The following is a 19,289-nucleotide window of genomic DNA, read 5'->3' as shown; positions in this document are numbered from 1 at the left end:
CCCCGCGCCTCCGCCAATGGCCGGCGGGCTCGGGCGGGGCTCCGCCCACTGCGGGGCGGGCCCGTCGCGGCGCGCGCGGCGGCTGCAGGGGGACGTGAGGCCCGTGAGGTCCGTGCGGCGGCGGGCGGGGGGGGCGCGGGGCGAGGCGTGAGGAGCGTGTGCTGCGAGCGTGGGCGGCGGCCTCCGCCGTCTGTCGGCGCTGGGCTGGCTCGCCCCCCGGGCTGGGCTTCTGCAGCGAACGGGCACCGACCCGGTCGTGGTGTCAGCCAGAGGTGGCGGCGTCTCGCCGCGGTCCCGGCTGGCGGGGTGGGGGAGGGTGGTCCCGCGGTGGGAAAGGACGGCGTGGGCAGCGCTCGCACCCCGCGCCTGAGGTGGGCTCGGGGAGGCCGGGCTGTCGCTGCCCAGGGAGTTCCACAGTCCCTATTAATATGCATGCGGAGATGGGCAGGAGCCCCGCGCCCGACGGGCTCCAGGGAAATGCCAGGTGAAGGGACCAACTCCCAATTCAAGTCGCTCCGTGTCCGGGAAACCTTTGTTTGTGGCTGCCTCTGTGTTTTTTCAAAGCATCGTCACAAAACGGCTCACGTAGGCATTGGGAATTATTCATGTTGTTGGGAAATGCTCGTATACACGTTGGAAACAGATCGAGTGCGTTGTTCCCTTCAGGTCGATCCCAGGGATGTGGCGTCTCACAGAGGCTGCAAGGGGCTCACAGCAACTGCCAGCTCTGTGCTTGTCTGGATGCTCTGGAAAGCGCCCGCTTCTGTCAGCAACTTTCCCGTCTGAAAAATAACAATATAGTCTTTATGGTGCATTTGCCACATGGCTGCATCAGTGCAGGAGTACATTTGGATGAGGTTTGGAGATTGAATCATCCATTCCTTCCTAAACCAAACAGGATTCATAATTCTTCTCTAGTTGTAGCATAACTTGGCAGGAGTGACCAACAAACAGCCCCGAGCTTTAATTTCACCATTGTCAATTGCTTGCTTTAGCCAACCTTTTCAGCTAACTAGTAACTTGAATTGAGCACTTAAATCCACACCAAAAAGGACCTCTATCTAAGTCAGTAGGAGCTGTGGATGCTGTAGATTTGTGAGGAAGGAAAATGGAGAAATGGTCTGCTGTAAGTGTCCAGAGGGGTTTAACTCTACAAAACCCGTGAATATTACTGCCAACCTGCTAGTGCCAAAGTTGCCCTCCTCCATGGAGGGAGACAATTATTATCTCCAGCTGCTCAGATGAAAGATTGTTTGGCTGGTATTTATGATCAGACAAAATTTTGTTCAAGTATTACACATATTCCTTCATGTTTTTAAAAAAAAAACCAAAAATATTTGCATCTCACCCAAGCCCCTCTCAGCTTCCCAGGTAGGCCATGAGGAGGTCTCTGCAAGGCACTGAACAGACAGCTACAAATGAATTTAGCAAAACTCATCACCCAAACATTATCGAATTAGAAGCCAGCCCCAGTCAGGACTGGAGAGGCTGTATTTGAATTTGAAAGGTGAAAAAAGAAAGAGTTCCCTGGAGAAGGCACATTATTGAATTAAATGCTCAACACACGGGCTGTGTGCAGGCACAATATATCTGAAATGAAAAGGGCAAGCACGACACTTTGATGTTGGATAAGGGGATGGAGACTCAAAGTGTAGATGAAGCAAAAACATGACTGCAATAAGATACCAGCCTTGAAAAGTTTTGTCAAAAAAATGCCTAGTTTTCTTAATTTCAATACTCACACCTGTGGAAATTCACACAAATTAATTGTTCTATTTGTGGTTAATTTCATACTACTTTTAATAAAGGAAAGATCATATATGCCCTCATCTACAAAGAGATAAGTTTCAGGTGTCTTTCCTAATGACATTTTTATCTATTCCTGTACTGAATTTGGATGTCAGTGCTCAGTTTCTGTGTAACGTCACTTTGCTTGCATCAGCTCAGCTTTAATTGTGAAACGTGTCTTACTCACTGTGCTGAGCACGGAGAACTGGAGGGTTGCTGCATGAGCAGGATGTCATAGTTGGAGATGGAGGCAGAACAAGCGCAGGATGAAGCTCTCCCCATCTCTCAAAGACAGGCCTGGCTGGTTCCCTTTATTCACACGTGGTAAACCATTGGGTATTTCTGCCACTGCTGTTCAATTTGCATCACACCTCCTCTTGCTAGGCTTTCTGCAGCCTTGAAAGACCCATTGAACTTGAGCTCTGGGCTAGCTCTTTCTGTACTTAGAGAGAAGTGCCTATATTCCCACCCAGTCTGGAGTGCAAAGAGGTAGGATCGAAAGCTGGACTGAAGCTGCTGGGAAAAATAGTGTATGTCCCTCTTTATTACTTTTTAGTTCTTAGGGGGAATAGGGACAGGACACCCAGGATTCAATCCAGAATCCAGAGGCTAATTTTTGTGGGAATGGTTGCCTACTTTGTCCCCAGTCCTGAATAAAAAGTTGAACATGATGTACGTGAAGCACTGGGAGAGCTGTTCCATTGCAGATCTCCCTGTAAACTGAAGAAAAATGGTAATAGAGAAAAAATTATGTCAGTATTTAGGATTGCTTTAGTGCTACCAATTATGAGATTTACAGCCTTCAGTCCTGAAAAAAAGAAGGAGCAGAGTGTTGTACTTGAAAAATAGACCAGGGAGTCATCCTTTTCTTCAGGACAGGTGTTGGTGGTTTAGGTAACAGCCTCATTGTTGGCTGTTCCTGTGGGCTTTGGGGCATTCCAATTCAGGTTCCCTCTCTGCTTGTGAAGACTTAGAGCACCCCACCCTCACACTGGGACTCTAATCATTATGCATGCTCTTGCCTTCTCTCTCCAGCCTTGCTCATATTCTTACTGTTTAATGGGAAAGTTCAGCAAGAGGAAATGAGCATGGAGCACTCCTCCAGTCCCATCCAAATCCCAGACAAATATGCAGTCTGGCCTTGTGCAAACTCTGCCTTGTTCAGAGGCAGGAGATGTGGACAGGAATCCTGTGGGGATGAGCCCAGGCTGCCCCATTCTGGTTTTGTGCCCTCCACCAAAGCAGTGTAGGTGAAAGTGACGCCTGCTTCATCCAGGCACTGAATCTGTGCAGGGTTTGTGTGGGAACTGATCTGCTAAATGTGCTATTGCAAACATAAAGCCCTTCCAAGCAGGGTAGAGGGAAGAAATCTCGTCCCTATAGAGAAGCCCTTTTTACAAGGGCCTGTAGGGACAAGACAAGGGGAAACGGATTCAGACTAAAAGAGAGCAGGTTTAGGATAGATATTAAGAAGAAATTCTTTACTGTGAGGGTGCTGAGGCACTGGCACAGGCTGCCCAGAGAAGCTGGGGCTGCCCCATCCCTGGAAGTGTTCAAGGCTGGGTTGGATGGAGCTCCGAGCAACCTGATCTAGTGGGAGGTGTGTCCCTGCCCATGGCAGGGGGTTGGAACTAGATGAACTATAAGGTCCCTTCCAACCCAAACTGTTCTATGATTCTATGAAACTTCTTTGTAAATACCTAAACATTGACATCCATCGGTGCTTTATTGCCTCCAGTGTGATGTGACAGCAGAATGAGGTTGTTGCAGATGAATAAGTTTTGCATCAGTGTCTAAATCTCATGTAATTTTTGTGTCATATACCTGCACTCTTTTGGAGGTATGTGCACTACAGAGCTGAATTTTCAGAGCAAGCCAAAGCAGTCCTGTGAAAAAGCAAGTTCCTAGACTTCGAGGAGTCTCTTGATTAGCTATCAGAACAAGAAGTGAACATTAAGAATAAATCAGCTAAAACACATTTTTGGCAATACAGGTGTCATTTACTTCTTACAGCTTGTTCGGTAGTGTTCTATTCAGTCAAATTTGAACATAGTCGCTGCCTTATCTAGAAACATTTCTGTGAGTGTTTCTAGCAAGAAACTTACAACTATGAGGAATATACAAATCAGTCCTTTAGTAAATTATAATAAAAGCATGATCAATTTGATTATAGTAATATTATTATAAAGCTATAAATACTACTATTATCTATCCTCATATATAAATATAGTGAAAATTATAATAAATTTAAATTATAACTAATAGTTACAAGTTAACTAGTGTGGGAGTCACACTCCTCCAGAGGCTTCTCCCTACTAATGTTAAAATGGTTTGTTCAAGATTATTGAATTCTCAAAATATCCTAATTTTTCAGGTCTGTGGGAAGGCTTGATGTAGCAGCTGGAAGTCCTGCCTCCACAGCAGATGCTTTAGTTGTGCCATCCTATCCTCACCTCATGCTGCTTGTTGATATTTAGGTAATGTAGGGCTTAATGGTGCAATTTCATGGGGTGCATATGATGCCTTTTAAAACCAAGAAAAGGCATCACATAAACAGCTCTGCTGCTGGCCTGGGGTAGCAGCAGCAAGAAGGGCACCGGGAAGGGCGAGGCCAAGGCTCTCTGGCTTTGACTTCCAGCAGGGTCCCTTGTCAGCCTTTGGCTGGGATTGCCTTCCTCCTCCTGTTCACTGTTAGTTCTGAGAGGAGTCTGTTTGCTCACCAGCGATCAGCTCACCATTTATTGGATGCAGGGAACACCCAAATAAACCTCTGCCAGTGCTGATGCTGACTGAAGCACTTGGTGAAAGCTGACTTCCTCAAAGCCTTGTACAAAGTGGGACACGTTCCCAGAGAGGAACACGGAGAGGAATGAGCCAGAAGGGCTAAACTTCTACAAACAGGAAAACAGAACCAGAGCCTGGAAGGATCTTTGGGCCCTGCAGTAAGAAGGGCTCCATTGCAACAGAAAATTAGTAGGCAGACTATTGACCTGCAGAAAAAAAGTTAATGGAGCCTCAATTAAGCAGTGATTGGTCATGTAATTAGGTTGACATGTATCCAGGCTGTCCAGAGAACACTCAGAAATTCTCTTGCATAGGACAGGCCCAAGCTGTTTCTCCAACCACAGTATGTATGGTTGAACTCGATGAACTTGGAGGTCTTTTCCAACCTTAATGATTCTAGGAATCTCTAATATACATGACCATCCTTCTCTCATGTTCATACAGCTAACCACAAAGCAAAAGCTGCTCTGGAATTGTTTCCCTCAGTCCTTCTCCAAGCAACTTCTGAGGCTCGGATGAGCTACCTCTTGGGGGATTTTGCCTTGTGTTCACTCATCTTCTCTAGAGGGTAATTTTTTCAGGGCAGATGGAATGTCTTCTCTGACTACGTAGATTTATGGCGTTCACATCACATCAACATAATAATATAGGGATGATGAAGTGGAACAACTCAAGTGGAAGTCACTGGACAGGTGGCTTGGCTGTAGTACTTAGCTTGTAGGTATTTCAAAACTTTGGCAGGTGACGCTGTATGTACCATATGTCATTTATATGGCTTTATGGCCAAGAATGAGAGCAAGAACTCTCAGGGAGAAATGGGATCTCTCTGACTCAGTCAGTGGTAGATGCACATCCAATATCATCATAGGATCCAAATGATGAGCTATTTTTGTTAGGCTTAGTACTGCTCTGTTTTCTGAACTGTGTATTTTCATCCCAAAGCATTCTGGCATTCATTGCACTTGTCCTTCCTTTTTCTTTCTCCACTCACTGCAAGGGGACAGAGACAAGATGCCATTTCAGTTAGCACTTTATTTTTAAGATGATTTAGTGCTGTCAGAAGGAGGTGGTGTGGCAGTTCTCAAGATGAATGTTTTCTGTCCAAGAGGAAGATACAGTGCAGGGAGCAGGATAGATGTTTCCTAGAATCACAGAATATGCTGAGTTGGAAGGGACCCATAAGGATCATTGAGTCCAACTTCTGGGCTTCTGCACAGCAGCAACCCCAAGAGTCACACCATGTGCCTGAGAGCATTGAGAAACACCTCTTGGATTCTGTCAGGCTTGATGCTGTGACCACTGCCCTGGGGAGCCTGTTCCAGTCCCCAACAACCCTCTGGCTGAAGAACTTTTTCCTAGTATCTAATCTAAACCCCCCCCTAGCATGACTTTATGCCATTCCCTCAGATCATGTCACTGGTCACCACAGAGAAATTTCATGATTCCCATGCCCCTATTTTCCTTCTGGAGTTTTCAGTGAGCAGCCTTGCTCTGCACAACTGGAGAGGGCAGGGAATGCCAGTGGGACTGCTGGAGGCTCCCAAGACCCCTGGCTGGGAGGAGGTGAGCAGAGGTGGCTGTCAGGTTCTGTGGAGGAGAGGGGACGGCTCAAGGGCTGTCTTGTCCCCTGACTGAAAAAAAGGGAGGGTGGAGAAGACACAAAAACCTCCCCTTTGCCCCCTACGTTTCTCCTTGCCTCTCTGTGCCCCTGCTCACACCTCCCTCCTTTCCATATCACCCAGAAAGGGGCTGCTTTGGGGAAGGAAGGATGAAGGGTGTCAGACCACTGAGGTGATTTATTATCTCCATGGGTCCACAGGGAAGAGCCTGAGAGGCCCTTTTGGTAGCATTTGTAGCAAAGCTTAGGACCCAATCATTTCTTGTCTCCTGCTATTACCTATCCCAAACAGGCTGCAGTGGCTCTGGACAGGGTTTTTGTGGTTCATACTGTACGTCTCCAGGGCATTGACTGTGTACAAGACTGAACTCTTAACAGGAGGTGGGTGCAGGCCCAACAATGCCAGAGTTATCTCTCAAAGGTAACAATTCTACTTTTCAGGCATTTTAAACAGTATGCTCCTGGATTTCTCTTCTCTGGGATGTGAGGCAGATCACAGCCTCATTGTCATTCACTGGGGTTTGCTCCTCTCCTCCACCCTCACACACATGCTCAGCATGCTGGATAACATGATTTTCTCTCCAACCAGGGAAGAAGAAGGGTTGCAATTGTGTTCTCACAACTGGAAATTTGCATATAGGTACATGGATTCTTTTTCTCACTTTAGGTGATGAAATAAAACAAAACTAGGTGCTACTGTCAGGGTGAGGTGGTGACAAGCCACAACAAGCCTAAGCCACATCATGTTCCTCAGTGACAGGAGACTGCCAGAAAGGGCTGTGCCATGAAAACACCATAAAAACACCACCACGCCAGGCATGGCTGTGCCTCGTGACACCCACCTCTGCTCCAAACTTCACCACGTGGGTGCCAAGTGGGTACTGGGTGCTTTGGGAATTGGAGACGTGCCCGTGGGGGTGGAGTATGTTAAGAGAAGGACAGTGCCAGGTGAAGAGGCTGCAGATACAAGCACTAAATGGAAGAAAAGGATACCAGTCCTTGTCTTTGGGTAGTGTGTGGGACAGTGCAGGGCAAGGACAGGCACTGTTGCCCCTGCCACCTTAGCAATTGATATAGTAAAACATTCACAATATTATACTTGCCAGTTCAAACTGTGTTGCACAACAGTGCTTTTTATGAGTGTTGAGCAAAGCCATTTTGAACGAGATGAAGAATACAGCAGCCTGACTAGCAGCTGTGTACCTCAAGAATATGACATTTCTGTTTTTCTGTTGGACTCAGTTAAACATTACCCAGTCTGTAATTCTTCTTTGTCTGGGCTAGACAGATCAGTTGTTTCTGCTCATTGTAAATTGCATTGGCTTGCATAGTTTGGTGTTTTGCTCTCTCGCCTTGGCACCTGATTGTTTACATGTACCTCAATCGATCCTGCATGGACAAGTGGAAAGGCTCAGTTCTTTGTAGCTTCCAGCCAGGATTCACGTTACAGATGTTAACTGGCAAAGCAATTCACCCCCTGGACAAACATGGCAAATTAATTTTGAAGCTAGGCAAACAGAAACAAGTCCTTTGCCTGCATTTAGCTGCTCTGAAAAGCCTTTTGCCAAGGACAGAAGGGTTATCTGAACAGTTTGGGCAGAGTTGTTCTAAGCAGGAAGGCGGGCTGGAGCCAGAGAACATGAGGGAAACAGGGTTATTTCTGAACACTTTACTGGAACTAAGAATTAACACTAGTCATCATAGTTCTGCTGGTTAATGGCAAAGTGTGCTGCCAAACTCAGCCATTGCCCCAGCTTTTGGCAGGGCATCGCCACGTCTCACAGAGCTGGAGAGCAGTGAGCCACCTTGCCCTAGCCTGGCATCATCCCCAAGACACCGTGTTTTCTTTCACTGCCCTGAAACCCAGTACTTGTTCTGGCTTCCTGGCCTCCTGCCTTGCTACTCCAAAACACAGCAAGGTGTGGAACGGAGACATGGAAAGCTGCAGGGTGTTTCTGAGTGCCTGTGTGGCAAATGGACAAACTCATAACCTCCATCCACTTGCCAGACAATGATTCACAGATAGTCATGACAATTTACTTCTAGCAGTCAGTCTGCAGGGATGTTGTGGCTTCAAAAACCAAAAGCCAAAACCAGCACAGGAAAGCAGGATTGTTGCTACCTTTGGATGCTGACTGACCCTTTTCCTGCTTTGTTGTGGCTATCAATCCAATTCCAGAGACCATTTGAGCAGGACTGCATAATCTAACCTCTGCTATCTACATCTGTGTCTGCATTCCTGGACAGAGAGACCCAGTGGTGGCAGAACATCCTGACTGACACGTACCAGAGTGCAACTAAGAGGGAGACACCAGCAATTAACGAGCCTCTGGAAGGAGTGACTGATTGAGAGACGCTCCAGACATCCAGGTTAAGCCCTTCATTTGACCCTGAGCAAATTATTCAACTCCTATCTGTAAAATAGGGCTAATGGCACTCTTCTGCTCTGTCGTGCTCCTGATGCCTGAAGAAGTGCTTGGAAAGCCTCAGTGGAAGCACAGCAGAGTAATTTCAGTGTGCTCTGTGCTAGTGTGCAGGGAAAATTTTGGGGTTTGCCTTCAGGCCCAGCAGTGCTAAGAACCAGCACTGCAGGTTCACTTTCCCATCAACTCTTAGACACTTCTGAGATTGCTAGCCTGGAGGAGCCCAAGGTGTGAGCACAGAGATGATCCTTTCCTTCAGCAGTCCCACCAGGTACAGTATCTAAGGATGCAGCCCAGACAGTGACTACACCCTGCACCATCCACTCCATGCACTGTAGCAACTGTGGCTTCAGTTCAGCTGGTGGTCTGCTTTCCCAGCATTGGAAATGGGGTTCCTTTCCTGAAATACAGGTGTTCTCACTGTTGTGCTCTGCAGCAGCCCTCCTACTTCATGGCAGTGCTACCTACCACGGTTAGCAGAGAAGGTGCCTTAACCCTTTACATGCTAAATGCCCTCATTTCCCCATCCTGCTTAAGTCCTCATTTGGTGCATTTGCCATTTCATTCTTGCTTGCCCACCCAAATCACACAGGGACAGAAATTAGGACAATTCTTTTCCACATTAAAGAAGAAAGTTAAACAGTTTTCATGCCTTTTGAAACTTCAACAGAACACTCGGGAAGAGTATTAGCACAATAGCTGGGGAACAAAAATAGCTCAAATCTGAACTTCCCAGAATGAGACAAAGGCTGTATTTGGTAGGGGCTTAAAGAGAGGGCATGTCTTTTCTGGCTTGATAAAGGGATGACATTCCTGTTCAGAACACTTCTGTTAATGCTACTGGCATTTTATTGCTACTAACTATCTGTTGGTACACAGGATAGGTAGCTTTTAAAATAATCCTGAATACCTACCTTCAGCTCCAGGGATCTTGCTTGTCTTACACCAGTTTTCAAGGAAGGCTCACATTCTTTCATACACAGATGCAGCTCCGTGAAGTCAGGGAAAATTTTAAATGCTTGTATTAAGCTTTGTAGAGATTGAAGATGGTATGGCATAAGTTAAAAAGGCTGGATCAGTTTTCCACACTTTCACTTAATACATTTTTCCTGGTCTGCTTAAATGCAAGTTAGCTGGTGAGTTACTCATATTTTATACCAGGGTGAGCAAGGTCTCCTTCAAGTCATAGAAACCAGTGATCCAGGAGAAAATAGGCCTAATGCTTTTCCTACTCCACCCCCTTCTGCAAGGCAAGTTCAGCAGTGCCAGGCTTCCTGGCATTTATTTCTGCACAGATCTAATCCCGAGTTGGCCTTGGGAGCTGTCACTTACATCAGGCTGCATTTGATAGGGCTCAAACAGTTCCCAGTTTTGGAAAACTTCCATTCCAACTACTTGGCCCTGTACCTGTCTCTGGTTTCTGTATCAAGGAGTTTAGCTAGTTCCACTTCAGTGTCTCTGTTTATTTATATCTTTTTAATACTGAGTCACAAATAGTGCTGAGCACTGACACCTCCCAAACTGTGCTCTTGGGCACCTGTCAAATGTGTTGCACAAAGAAGACAACAGTTCATATTTACTTAACTCCTTCAGTGCTCAGGGCAAACATCTTGCATTTAGAGTGGCAAAAGATGGGTAATAGCAAACCTGCAGCAAAGGAATATGTAGAAAAGAAATAATAGTAACATGTGTGATGGTGTTTGATGCCCTGATCTAACTCTCTGTGGATAGATCTTCCTTATGTATCCAAGCTTAAACCCAGCATGGTCATGTGGCTTTCCAGTACCCGAGGGAAGCCCAAAAGAAAGAGGGAGAGGTACTTTGTACGAGGGCATGTAGTGATAGGACAAGGGGGAATAGCTCCAGACTGAAAGAGGATAAGTTTAGATTCAGTATTAGGAAGAAATTCTTTACTGTGAGGGTGGTGAGGCACTGGCACAGGTTGCCCAGAGAAGTTGTGGATGCCTATCCCTGGAAGTACCCAAGGCCAGGCTGGATAAAGCAACTTGGTCTAGTAGAAGGTGTCCCTACCCATAGGAGGGGGTTGGAACTAGATGATTTTAATGTCCCTTCCCACCCAAACCATTCTGATTCTATGATTTGCTCTCTTGTTTTGTTTCCCACTTGTAGAATGGGAAAAGCTCACATCACTTTATCTGACTGAGGGCAGGGGGAGAAAGGATAAATTCAGTGAGGAATGCAAGGTGTGTTAGAGGGCATACAAATAGTGTGGCGGGACAGCTTCTGGCAAAGATACCACATCTCTCCAGGCTGCTTTCTTATAAAACAACTGAGTTCAAGAAAATTAGATATCCCCTGGTCCTCCTGAGGATACAGAGAATCATAGAATAGTTTGGGTTGGAGGGGACCTTAAAAACCATCTAGTTCCAGGCAGGGACACCTTCCATTAGACCATGTTGCTCAAAGCCCTGTCCAACATTATCTAGCTTGTCCCTAGATTTCCCAGTGCCAAGAGCTGGAATGACAGCTGTGTACTCTTTTTTCCCCCCAGATTAGCAAGACCTACTGGGATAGGAGACTGGAAGTGAGAAGAAGAATGACAAATCAGTAAGTGTAATTATTCCTTTTCTTCTTGAAGATGCTCAGAAGAAATCTTTATGTAATAAATTGAATTTAGCAATGCCTGGAGGAGCCCCTGACTTATGCTTGGGGCTTTGAGGAGTCAAACTAGGACTGGATACTTTATTAAAAAAAAAGGGGGGGGGGGGGGGGGGAACCCAAACAAAATGGAGTGTGCAATGTCACAGCAGCACCTCACCCAGGGCTGCAGTGCTGAACATGGCACCACACTGAAAACAGCTGGTTTTAAATGAATTCTGGTACAGTGTGAGCTTGTTCTCACTGAAAGTCTCTCCCATGCTGGGCCAAAACTGCAGCTGTACTGGGGTGTGGGGTGCCTGCCTGGTTTTTTTCCTGCCACGAAAGAGACTCCAGGGCCTTCAGCCTCTCTGAAAAACAAAGGGTACAGAGCAGAGTACTTCAAAATGGCTGGTACTTCTCCACACAGACCTACTGCCCTCCCGTGGCTGCCAAGGAGCATTTCTAATGCAGAAACGGAGATCAGGGACTGAGGGAAGCAATTAAAAAACCCCAAACACCTATATATTCAATTTAAACCAAAACCCAGTTTGAGTTACAAGGCAGAGGAAAGCAAACACAGTGGGATTAACTGAAGTACCTATGAAGGCAAGAACAAAGAGCCTGAAGTCAGGTTTTATGAAAGAGACCATGGGTATCAAATGAAATCTGTGTGCTTCTGCAAGAACTATCCTGTTTCTGGTTTTTTCATTATGACTGTGCTACTTCTTGTGCATCCTCGCAGGGCAGAGCTCATCTCCAGTCTTTGACACACAGCAGACATTTAGACAAAACAACTCCAGACCTCCCACCAAAAGTTTCACTGGGGGGCTGCATTAGGCAGGCTCACCACTACATTTTTGTTCATGGACTTAGCTTCAATCTTAGATCTTAAAGACTGATGTATGCCCTAGCTACATTTGAGACCAGATGCAATGAAACACTCATTTCAGACTGGAGAGGAGGGATGAGTGTGACTGGGATCACACAGGAAAATGCCAACACACGGCACCTCCTATAGGACTTCAGATGTTGGGTGACACCAGCATCAAGAAAGGTGTCACCCCAGTGTACCTGGCAGCTGTGCTGTTTCAGGGATGCACATCAGTGGGACAGGAGGATTTCTTCAGAGCATGCAGCAAGTGGATACCGGTGAATGAACACATTAGGCAGACAAATGCTTTGCTCACTCAAGATGCCAGCTCACTGAGTCAGTATCTCACGTAGTAACCAATTATGAGTAGAGTAAATCCTGCCCTCTCCATTTCACATCTTAGGCCACGCTGCACAACGTCAGCATCACGAACAAAACTCCACTTTATGCACAGGTGAAAATGTCCAAAGAGATGAGAAATCGGTCCATGTAATTTTAAAATTTGCGTGTCTGGGTGTATATACACACACAAACATAAATATATATTTGTAGTAAATACATATGAACTTTTACACAATTGTAACCATTCCAGTATATCCATGAGATACTCCTATCACTCACCAGGCCAATACATTCTGTTGCACTGCCAGAATCTCTTGCTCAGTTACCTTTTAAATTACAACTCTTGTGAGTTCTGCAGAACTGCTCAGTGGAAGGCCAGTCTTTGGCAAGCTTGTTTTCTGCTGTGAAGGTTTCCCTCCCAGTTTCCTTCAAGTACCAACTCTGCTTTCATAGAAATAGCTTCTAACAATATGCTACAGCCCTGATAAGCCAAGCAGGATTTTTCTTTCAGTATATACAAATAATTCACATCCTCTCTACACCATGCAATGCAAAAAGTAAAATCGTGTTTGCCAGTGATTCTAGTCCCATTTGGCCCCATAACTGTTTTAGTTAAAAAGAACAAACGCAAACAAGCAAACAGAAAAAGCAACTCTCACATAAACCATAAAAATCAGCAAACAAAGCTCTACTGATTTACATTTCCAAAGGAAATATCTTTTAGTAATAGTTAACTCTGTCTGCAGCTGTTAAGTTCAAACATGGCAAATGTGAGAAATTAAGATGGAAAACAAACAAAGAGCAAGAATTACACTTGTTCAGACTGAGACACACACAGACACACACACACACACCTCATAAAAACCCTTACGCACTTTTTAAAAATTAGTCTGAATCACCTGTGTGATGTCCTTATTAAATATCAAAGCAAATGAGCTTGAACAGGTCTATTGGAAAAAGCACTACATTAAAAATGTGAAATGTGTAATTCCAAGCCTTAGCTAAAAAGTATTTCCAGCAATTAAATTCTATGTCTCTCAAGGACATTGCATTATTCACAAAATCTCACATAATGTTACATTTACTGACGTTGATCAGCTGTCAGAGAAAACTGAGCTTGTTTGAGGAACAGACACAAGTAAAAAGAAAAGAAAAAAAAATCACAGAACTTTGGCTACTATTGAAAAACTGACTCGAAAGAGTAGAAATAAAATTATTTTCAAAGGTGGACAAAACATAAAGGTTCAGTGTTTCCTATATATATTTTTACTGACATCAAGCACTGTGATTTTCTTAATGAACTCACTTGAGGGTGTATAGCTATTCCTAGAAGTAATGCAACAACAGATTAAAGTTTGCACCCCAATATTTTGATACAAACTATGACTGGATATTTCCAAAAGAGTTCCTTTAACACTAAATAGCTATTTTGAGATTTGTAATTAAAAAAATAATTTTTAAACAGTACAAAAACCTAGGTAAACCAAGTCTCAATCAGTGTAAGAGAGGACCTCTTAATAAAGGGAAGGTAAATCCTCCTTTGGAGTAGTTACAACAATGCACAGAAATGAGACCAAAAGCACACACAGTAAGTTACAGGTCTGATTTACTGGAGTTCTTCAGTCATTTCTACCTTCAGGATTGTAGTATGGACCCAGAAGAATATTTCCTAAAAAATAAAACGCTGTGAGCAGAGAGCAGTATCTGTTTCCACACGCTGCGGATCCGATGCACTGGAAGGGGCAGCCCTGCCTGCACCAGCTGCTTGCTGCAGTGGTGGATGTGCTGAGAGCCAGGAGCCTGATGTTCCAAACACCCCACCACTGACATCCTGTCTCGATCCCTCATGGCTCACTATGTCTAACTAAGGTCAGAATAAACAGGCCTTTGGGGTAATTTCAACAGATGCTGTGTGCACAGCAGCCAGTGTAGGAGGTTCAGCCTCACTTCTCTAATGCTCACACTGCTCTGTGCATGCTGCCTGCTGTGCTTTTCCAATCACTTGCACCTCGTGTTTGCACAACACTTCAAATGTGTGAAGACTTAGAAATTCTAGAGTATGGTTAAAGTTGACTGCAGTTCCAGGGCTAAAACACCTTACTTAGCTCCTGGAAGATCAGACCCCTCACCTCTCCAGTGTTCCATGCCACATACAGGTTTCTGTGCTCAAAACAGCCATTGTGCACATCAAATAAAATAAAAGTAACACTCTGACATCAGCAAGGAGCCAGACTTTTCACCAAGAGTCCTGTGAAAAATCTCAGTTCAACACGTAACTATTAGATTTTTAGTACACAGCATGTCACGGAATTAGTGTTTTCCTTACAAATATATGGCACTAAGTGTAAAAACTTTATGACCTATTCCAAACATTGTACCATACTTCACAGCAAAGCTTGAAAAAGAATCCTCTAACTCCCACTTCTTCTAAATATACAGCTGGTGGGAGGCCAGGGTGTCCATGAATGGTCGCACAAGGTTGTCTGTTGAGAAGTAGAAGATCAAGCCAAAGGTGATGGAGATGGGAAGAGCAGGCAGTGCTTTCTTAAAAACAGCCAGTAGTAAAAGTGTTAGGCATAAACCCTGTCAGAGAGAAGAGAATAAAAAACACAAGGAGTATTATAATAGTAGGACAACCAGAAATATCTGTCACCAACAAGCCAACATACAGATAATTATCTATATGCACTGTAGCCAGCCTGAGCTACCAGCAGCATTATGTGTATTTGCCCACAGCTTCATCTTCCACACAAGTTGGCCAGGTTTCTCCTCAGCAATCTTGAGCACAGCTCTCTGCTGAGAAAGTGGTATAAACAGCAAATGCAGAGGTACAGCTGACCCTGAGAGGTTAACTGCTTTACAGATTATTTTACTGCTTATTCTGTGCCATTATGAATGAAGCACTGATCCAGCAGACAAAAGCACTTAAATCATACTTATATTCCCAGCTTACAAAGGTCCCTTAGGGTAAAAAAAGAAACAACAAAAAAACCCAACCAAACAAAAAACCAACCAAGCGATATCAAATATCCACTGCTGTTCTTTTGTCTGGATTGCTTACTACAATGGGTGAGTTCTGGTTTTATCTGGGTAGCAGGCCAAGATCTGCTTTATGGAGCATGTGAGGAAGCTGTTGTATATTCTGGGTAGATAGTATGGCTAAGTGCCTTTAGATATTAATTCCTTCTCTCTTCAGAGCCCTTTTTAATTCTTCCATGATGACAAAACTTCAAAGACACTGGGCTCCAAAAATATCCACTAGCTAAAGATCAGCAGACAGGATTTGAAATTTTTTTTTCATCAGTGTTTCTAGACTGCAAATTTGTTTACAATCCACCTGAGCCTGTAGTTCTTTTCTTACTCTCTCAGGGACCACATCTGGCCTACACCTGCTCTTTAAATCTCATCTCCCTTTTAAGATGTGCTTACTGCTGGGAAACTGGAGGGACATTTTTGGGAACCAGAAAGTCACGTAGCAGCAAGATTATGAAACTGCAAAAGGAGACAGAACAAGTTTTAACAGCACCAAAAAAGACACAGAATGGGGCATTTGGCCTCCCAAGATGGATGAGCAAGAACATTTCCCCCAGCAAAGGGACTCTGTGCTGGACTACAGCATATGGAGCTTGGTGATCCTATGGGTTTCTCTGATCTGTGGGGTCAGCAAGCTACACTGAATGCAGCTCATTTCTAGTTTTCATGCTTTTTGGTGCACAGTCTTCACAAGTGAAAGTGTCACTTGCACTGTGTGTGGGATCTAAGTAGGAAAATGGGGGCCAAAGAAGGACACAGTAATTGATTTTCTTTTACCTTCTAAAAATCCTGCTGTTGCCTTTCTGGTTAGTTTCCATGAGGATGTTGAGGTAAACAGCAAGTGCAGAGTAATTATTTTCCACCCAGGTGGAAGCTTGACTGCGTGTTCATTAGACCTGGCAGGACTGACTCCTTTAGCAGTTAAGAGTATGTTAGTCATCTGCTCTTACTGATAATTTCCATGGATTTAAGTCTCCTTCCTTCTCATTTTTTCAAGTTCAAATAGTAGAGTAAGAGAGGTTTTCGCCCTCTTATCTATCAGCTCCCCTCAGCATAACAGAGTTAACCTTTTCAACTACACTTGCTAATCAGTGTGGAGTTCCTAATATTGACTCTTGTGGCTGCAGCAAACACACCAGCAGTTCCCTGGGGCTGCTTCACCCCCACCATCTCCACGCTTGGTTCTGTTCTGATTAGCCTGGATCATTCTGCTGCAGTGGCTGTTTGAAGCCTAGAGACAGAGCACTCCTAAATATCTGGCATGTTACCTGGACTGATTTAGCAGTGCTCAGCTGCTGGTACTGCTGTGCTGAACAGGGTGTGACAGACCTTTTAAAAGCTGCTCACTTACTATGAGAATGGCTACAAAGCAGGCCAGTGTTGTATTCCAGTCTCCACTAGCTGTGGCAGCTGCTTTCCCAACAAGCACACTGTAAAATATGAAGTCTCCAAGGCCCAGTTTCACACCCCCTGGAAAGAAGTGGAGAAAGAAAACAAGTGTTAATTCTGAGCCTCCTGTTTTGCTTCCTCCCAAACAAATTCTTGTCCCTTGGGGAGCAGGTAAAGGTTCCTAGTCCTGGCTACCAGCCTGGACCCACACATTCCCAAGGAGACTGAGACTTCCAGCCCCTCCTCCCACTAATTGTTTTTGTTCTCCCTCATTCTCTGAGGTGCTTCCCTGGGTTGCTTTACAAATAAACCAGCTGAGGAAGCACAGGGACAGAGAGGGACAGGAGTCAAGGGGAAGAAGGAACTGTTTCAATTGTACACGTAGCCAACAGATGTCACTAGAACCACAATCCCAGAACAGATCCTGCAGCAGCAAGAGGTAATACGCAGTCAAGACTCAAGATCTTTGTTGCTCAGTGAGCACAACTCTTCAAATTAACTGTGATTAGACCAAACTAGGTAACAGAGTGTTAACCACAAAGAGTAAAAATGTCAGGCTCTGACTGCACTGCAAACAAGGTATAAAGCTTCCCTTACTTTCCTCCTCCTCGAGCTCCTCTAAAGAAGTGACGGGGCGGGTTGGCACCGGACTCCTCGTCTCTGACATCTGGGACTCTGCATGTGAAGGGCTCCTGAGGTGTTCTCTCCCATCCTCAGCTTGGTTCCACAAATACAGGCCAAGAGTGGATTACAAAAAAAAAAAAGAAACACAAGAGACAGCTACGTTTATAACGTGTTTTAGTGCATGAAATCCACACTCCTGTGAAGCTGCCCTGCAATGGATAAACCCTTTATCTCTTGGAGATGTGACCATCAGGACCAGTTGAAGCAGAGACATTTAGTGGCTTTGAGGAAACACGTTGTGTTATTGCTTGGAACAGTCAGAAGGGTGCAAGTTCCCAGCTTCTCTGGCAGCCACCCAGGAGCTCAATGGCTTTAACAAGTGAGCACGTTCACAGACCTAGCACTGCTCTGCACAGGCCAGAATGACAAGTAAAACCCACTAAAGTTAATGTGCATTCCCACAGTGTTATACCTTTGGGGTGGAGGTGCTCAGGTATTCCCTAACTAGTCATATGATAAAAATGGATGACTAAGAGGACTGCCATTTATGAGAGAAGTCCTGAGTCACACTGACATTGGAGCTGACTGTTCACATGTAGAAAGCAGACACATTTCATTGTTCACAAATGTAACTTTTTTTTCCCCCCTGTTAAAGCACATCTGACAGAGCCTTTGGCAGTACTTTTGCAAGCAGCCAGTCTGTGATACATGCCTCTATCTGACAGTTCCTATTTTTCAGTAGCTCTTACAAACACTTCAGTCCCTGTCAGTCTGACAGGTTGCTGCTGCTGCAGGTGCAAGCAGACTGTGATCTGGGACACACAGAGCTTCCACAGAGTGTTCTGTACCCCTCAGCATGTAGTCTGTGCCTGCTCTGTGCCCTGTTTCACAGCAGGATTGTGTCCCTGCCATTCCTTGGTATGTCAGCTGCTTTATCCTGAAATAAGCAGCATGTTCAGTTATCAAACCTTTGCACACATGTATTGCTTTAACATTCAAAGGTATTGTCATCTCTGAAGTGCAACAGGACTAGATGGGAAGTCCTCCCAAAACCACAAGTAAGATTTTATTCACTGACCTTAAAGCTGCAGTTTAATTTGCATCTCAAGGAGATAAAAGCAAAGGCACCCAAATGACCACAGAACCAGCTACAATGTAAACTTGGATCACAACAGCTGCTGGTGGGTAACTGTCTTAACACAGGACTGTACCCAAGGGTAAAGAGCCATATTGCACTTACAGGGAGGTAAAAGTACACTTGCTCCATGGCACTGGTCTGAATGCAACACACTGAAGTTCACCAGCTCATCACTATCACATTTAGGAGCCAATGTTGTAATTTACCACCCCCAGTGAGGAAAATGATAACCCCCCCCATCCCACTTTCATCTTTGACTTCAGTACACCAAAGGTGTGAGTTGAACATCAACTTCTGTTTGAGTTGTTGTTTCGTTGGGTTTTTTTTAAATAAAAGTGACCTGAATAGTGGAGCTTCCTACACTGTCCGGTCATCTTAGCTGCCAGTCCTAACAGCAGGTTTCTGAACAACACTGAGTTCTGCAAGTAACAACACTGAAAAAAATGCATCCATCAGGATTCAGGGGCTTATGTTTACTTTCAGTCTCAAACATATTCATTATTTCTGTAGGACAGTGCTCTGTATGGAAGAAGGACATGCAAACAAACCTGCATCCCATGTCTGCTGACTTGTTCCTCTTGCTGCTGTGTCTGGCTTTGCCATTCCAACTGTCCACATCATAGCAGCTGGAAGAAAGAAAGTAATTGGCTGCATAAAACATTGGCCACTATAGCTCAG

At 44.9% G+C, this 19,289-nt stretch overlaps 1 protein-coding gene and 1 long non-coding RNA gene across 4 annotated transcripts in view; one reads left to right on the top strand and one right to left on the bottom strand.

The window, feature by feature from the left end:
• Positions 1 to 62: 62 nt before the first annotated feature.
• On the top strand, positions 63 to 17,452 carry LOC121675831. Of its 2 annotated transcripts, XR_006020244.1 has the most exons (4): positions 63 to 108; positions 8,438 to 8,560; positions 11,126 to 11,181; positions 17,131 to 17,452. It is a non-coding gene; the product is annotated as an uncharacterized LOC121675831 (long non-coding RNA). The 2 variants fall into 2 exon arrangements; XR_006020243.1 differs by lacking the exon at positions 17,131 to 17,452 and having other exon boundaries at positions 11,126 to 11,257.
• Positions 14,017 to 19,289, bottom strand: part of PSEN2 (presenilin 2) — a 17,558-nt gene continuing 12,285 nt past the window's right edge. For both annotated transcript variants that reach the window (XM_042051615.1, XM_042051616.1), the window contains exons 8-11: positions 19,160 to 19,237; positions 17,447 to 17,566; positions 16,812 to 16,930; positions 14,017 to 15,010 (exon numbers count right to left, since the gene is read on the bottom strand). In XM_042051615.1, the coding sequence (XP_041907549.1) occupies positions 14,855 to 15,010; positions 16,812 to 16,930; positions 17,447 to 17,566; positions 19,160 to 19,237 (473 nt within the window). In that variant the 3' untranslated portion in view covers positions 14,017 to 14,854. The remainder of the gene's footprint in view (positions 15,011 to 16,811; positions 16,931 to 17,446; positions 17,567 to 19,159; positions 19,238 to 19,289) is intronic.

The sequence above is a fragment of the Corvus kubaryi genome, unplaced genomic scaffold (assembly GCF_017639235.1).
Source record: "Corvus kubaryi isolate FWS band 111438036 unplaced genomic scaffold, C.kubaryi_AGA036_p1.0 76, whole genome shotgun sequence".
Taxonomy (NCBI): domain Eukaryota; kingdom Metazoa; phylum Chordata; class Aves; order Passeriformes; family Corvidae; genus Corvus; species Corvus kubaryi.
This window is presented reverse-complemented; position numbering and strand designations above follow the sequence as displayed.